The 3,756-nt window shown below is 32.4% G+C and overlaps 3 protein-coding genes and 1 non-coding gene across 4 annotated transcripts; 1 reads left to right on the forward strand and 3 right to left on the reverse strand.

The window, feature by feature from the left end:
• Window positions 1–421: 421 nt before the first annotated feature.
• NAEGRDRAFT_t862 lies at window positions 422–494 on the reverse strand. The gene has a single exon. It is a non-coding gene; the product is annotated as a tRNA-Lys (tRNA).
• A 76-nt stretch (window positions 495–570) lies between these two features.
• NAEGRDRAFT_76395 (uncharacterized protein) lies at window positions 571–1,328 on the reverse strand (the record flags this gene model as incomplete). The annotated part of the gene is made up of 2 exons (XM_002668640.1): window positions 571–941; window positions 1,145–1,328. 2 exons carry the CDS (start codon window positions 1,326–1,328, stop codon window positions 571–573), a joined length of 555 nt encoding a protein of 184 aa, XP_002668686.1.
• Window positions 1,329–1,881: 553 nt separating this feature from the next.
• On the reverse strand, window positions 1,882–2,373 carry NAEGRDRAFT_76396 (uncharacterized protein; the record flags this gene model as incomplete). The annotated part of the gene is made up of 1 exon (XM_002668641.1): window positions 1,882–2,373. One exon carries the CDS (start codon window positions 2,371–2,373, stop codon window positions 1,882–1,884), a length of 492 nt encoding a protein of 163 aa, XP_002668687.1.
• A 313-nt stretch (window positions 2,374–2,686) lies between these two features.
• NAEGRDRAFT_54661 (uncharacterized protein) lies at window positions 2,687–3,352 on the forward strand (the record flags this gene model as incomplete). The annotated part of the gene is made up of 1 exon (XM_002668638.1): window positions 2,687–3,352. The coding sequence occupies one exon, from the start codon at window positions 2,687–2,689 to the stop codon at window positions 3,350–3,352; it is 666 nt and encodes a 221-aa protein (XP_002668684.1).
• Window positions 3,353–3,756: the final 404 nt, after the last annotated feature.

A 3,756-nucleotide genomic window follows, 5' to 3' on the forward strand; every position in this document is an offset into this window, starting at 1 on the left:
AACACCAATATTAAATATACGAGAAATCCTTCCTGCTGCTCTTTAATAAAACATAGCCATAATTTTTCTTGACCATATGTGAGTTGAATACTTGCTCTATATCTTGATTTTGCAATTGTAAACCATTGCTTGGAAATTAGGCAACAATTCAATAAAACATCTTTCCAAGCTAGCCATTGCATAATTTCTTCACAAATATCATCGGGGAATAAGTTATCCTACTCCTTTCCTTCCATCATGATTGAATTACGATCAAATTCTTCTCTCATTCGCTTCTTCATTTTTTTTAAATAAAAATTAATAAAAATAGATAGTATTGTTTAAAATAAGTGAAATATTATAGATAAATTATTATTTATTATTGTAAAATTAACTATTTCAAAATAAACAAGAAATAAGGTGTTAGATTGTAAAATAGAATCGCCCACCGTGGGGGTCGAACCCACGACCACAAGGTTAAGAGCCTTGCGCTCTACCGACTGAGCTAGACGGGCTACATTGATTAACAAAACGTTTCCTTAATAACGATTTCTATGGTAAAATTCAAGTTTACTAATTGATTAACAAATTTCAATGTTCTGCAATTCTACAATAATCAGATTTTGATACATCAACTGCAATTCCTATTTTGTTGAATTCCTCTTCAATTTGTTGAATCACGATATCCCTATTCGGATTATTTTCAAGTTGAATATTATTATATCTCAAATCAACAAATTCTAACAATGTGAATTCTTTTCTCTGTAATTGGATTTGCTCTGCAATAAATAGAGCATCATTTTCTGTTATTGAACCTGATAATGATAAATCCAATACTCGAACTCTTTTTGCAATATTTGATTTCATAATAAGTGGTAAGAGTTGCGGAATATTATAAGTATTTCTCAGACCAAAATATTCTGATGTTGGATACTTTCCATTCTCTGATTCTGAAAGCAGTTCTGTTAAATTTTTTTCTGTGACAGGTCGATCATTTTACTTCTTATTTGACAGGGTGACCCAGCTAGATAGAGAAATTTAAGATTTTTGAAATATTTTAGTATTGAAATAGAAGTATAACAGGAATTTCGTACATAATCATTGGTTGACTTGGTATTTTCTACATAAAATTTTTTCAAACTTGAAAGAAGAAGAATAAACTAACCTCGCATGGAAATAATATTATCCAACTCAATTGGTTCGTAAGCTTCCTGTTGTTCTATTATATAATTATTAAACGATTCATGAAAGTAATTAGAACTTGGATAGCTCAACGATAATTCTTCAAAAGTTTTCAATTTTTCAATAATGTCCTGTGTTTCCTTGACCAATTCAACTGCTGGTCTCATTTTCCCATCTCCTATTTGTGCACTTTTCAATTCATTTTTAAAGAATTTTAATATATCCAATCTGTCTTTGATAATCTTTTTGATAATATTCAACAGTAACAAATAATATAGGAGGAGAGATTTTTAAATGAAATGTTTGTAGGAGAGAGGAGAGCAAAATCGGACAATTCTCGCTCCAATCATCACCATCAAACGTATCATTGTGCTGATGATAGTGATTATTCATTTTTTTTGATTTTTGTAAATTAATAATCATATCCTTATTGCAATGGTAGAATAAGGTTTGACTCATCACTTGGTTTTGTTCACTGTGAATATGGAATTGGGCTGATATTACACATTTTGAGGTAATGAATGGCTACGGCCATATAATGATGAATGCACCTCATCCCGTCCGATTTGAGAAGTTAAGCATCGTCGAGCCACATCAGTACTGAGGTTGGGACAACTTGGGAACCTGTGGTGCTGTAGTCTTTTTTTCATTTCAAAATTTGTTGCAGATTAACAGTCTGACGCTCTACCGACTGAGCTAGACGGGCTACATTTGATGACCTTAATTGTCCCTAATAATAGCTTGTTGGAAGAGTTTTTCTCTATCATAGTGAACTGAGGAAACATCCATAATTTCCTTGCTCTTTTCCAAAAGGGAAGAAGCTGTTGTAGTACGGCAAATGTAAAGAAGTTTTTTACAAAGGTCCAAATCATAGATAATACATCTTTCTGGATACATCAATTTCACACATTGGACAACCATATTTTCATAAGCATCCAAATCAGAGTCTAATTTAGAAATAGATTGAATGGTGTATGAGGAGAGTCTGAGCATTAAAAGTTTGTCTTGATTACTTTGAGTTGATTCATATTCCTTCAATTTAGATTCAATTGCCGATTCAATTGATGAAATATCCTTCTTGTATTTCTTTGTTGATTCATTGAGAACTTGTTTGGCAACCTTGCAATATTCTCTGTTTACCAAAACAATATTAATGAGAACCTTCATCAACTTGGTATATTCAAGAGAGTATTCACTCTTCATCATTTTCATATTTTCGCAATGTACTTTGTACAAGTTGAAGGCAAATTCGATATCATCATATGTAATTGGCTTTTCCTAGTCGCTTTCTTGCCACATGGTATGCAATTTCTTAGCAACTTGATAAACACGTAAATCTTCTTGACGATATTTGAGGAGAGGAGTATAAGATTCAGCAGCTCCCTGTTCGACGTGGTGAAGTGCTTGACGGATTTTTGATTGTGTTCTCATATCACCTATTAGCTTCGAACTGTGAACTCAAAGTTCATACTATTATTTAAACTTTTCAAATTATATCATTTATTTTCAAAAAAACAAAGAAACAATGATCTCTTCATCCACCTCTAAGCAACCACATCTTGAAACCATTGATCCAAACAACATTTGGGTTATCAAGAATTTATTCTCCACAGAAGAATGTTCGAAACTTTTGAAAGAAAGTGAAGAAATTGGTTATGGAGAAGCCCCAATTTCAACAGGTCCTACTTCATCTACCATTATGAAAGATGTTAGAAATAACTCTCGTGCCATGATTGATAAAAAGCAATATTCTGACATGCTTTACAAAAAATTAGAGAAATACCTGCCACAGAATGTGTCATCACTCAAAGTAGGTCCACAAGATGGTTTTAAATTGTGTGGTCTCAATGAAAGAATTCGTTTCTACAAGTATGCAGCTGGAGAATATTTTGCTCCTCATTATGATGGTTGTTTTCAGAGACCAACTCTTAATGTGGAAATTAATGGAAAGAAAATGAAAGTTGTGGAAAGATCTTTCATTACAGTTCTCTTATATTTGAATGATGTGGAGAGTGGAGGTGAAACTAACTTTCTCAATTCGAGATGTGAAATAATTCATAGTGTGAAACCACAAGCAGGTCAAGTCTTGATGTTTGTTCATTCGAATTATCATGAAGGAAGTGTGTTGAGTGATCCAAATGAATTTAAATATGTCATGAGAACAGACGTCATGTATCGTAAAGAAAAATAAACCTCTCCTCAGGTAAATTAAGAATTGTTGATGATACCCTTATTTCATTAATTTGTAAAAGAAAAATGAAAAATTTTATTAAAAATTAGAAAAAAATGCTCAAAGTTCTCACAGCACAAAAATCTTGCAAATTTTCATCATCAATTTCTTTCCCTTTTAACAAGAATGGAAGAATATTCAAAAATTCATCATCATCTGCATCAACAATTCGTCATAATTCCATCAATTACAAGTATGCCTCTCGGGATGGATTGTGTTCTCTTCCTGCTATCAAATCCGATAGAGAAATGACTTTGGTTTTGGACTTGGATGAATGTTTAATTGCTAGTTCGGAGAGACCATTCCATAATTCGTTTCCTTGTTATCCAGAATGTCATGTCATGTTGAGACCGGATGGAAGAGTT

The sequence above is a fragment of the Naegleria gruberi genome (assembly GCF_000004985.1).
Source record: "Naegleria gruberi genomic scaffold NAEGRscaffold_136, whole genome shotgun sequence".
NCBI classification, from domain to species: Eukaryota; Heterolobosea; class Eutetramitea; order Acrasida; family Naegleriidae; genus Naegleria; species Naegleria gruberi.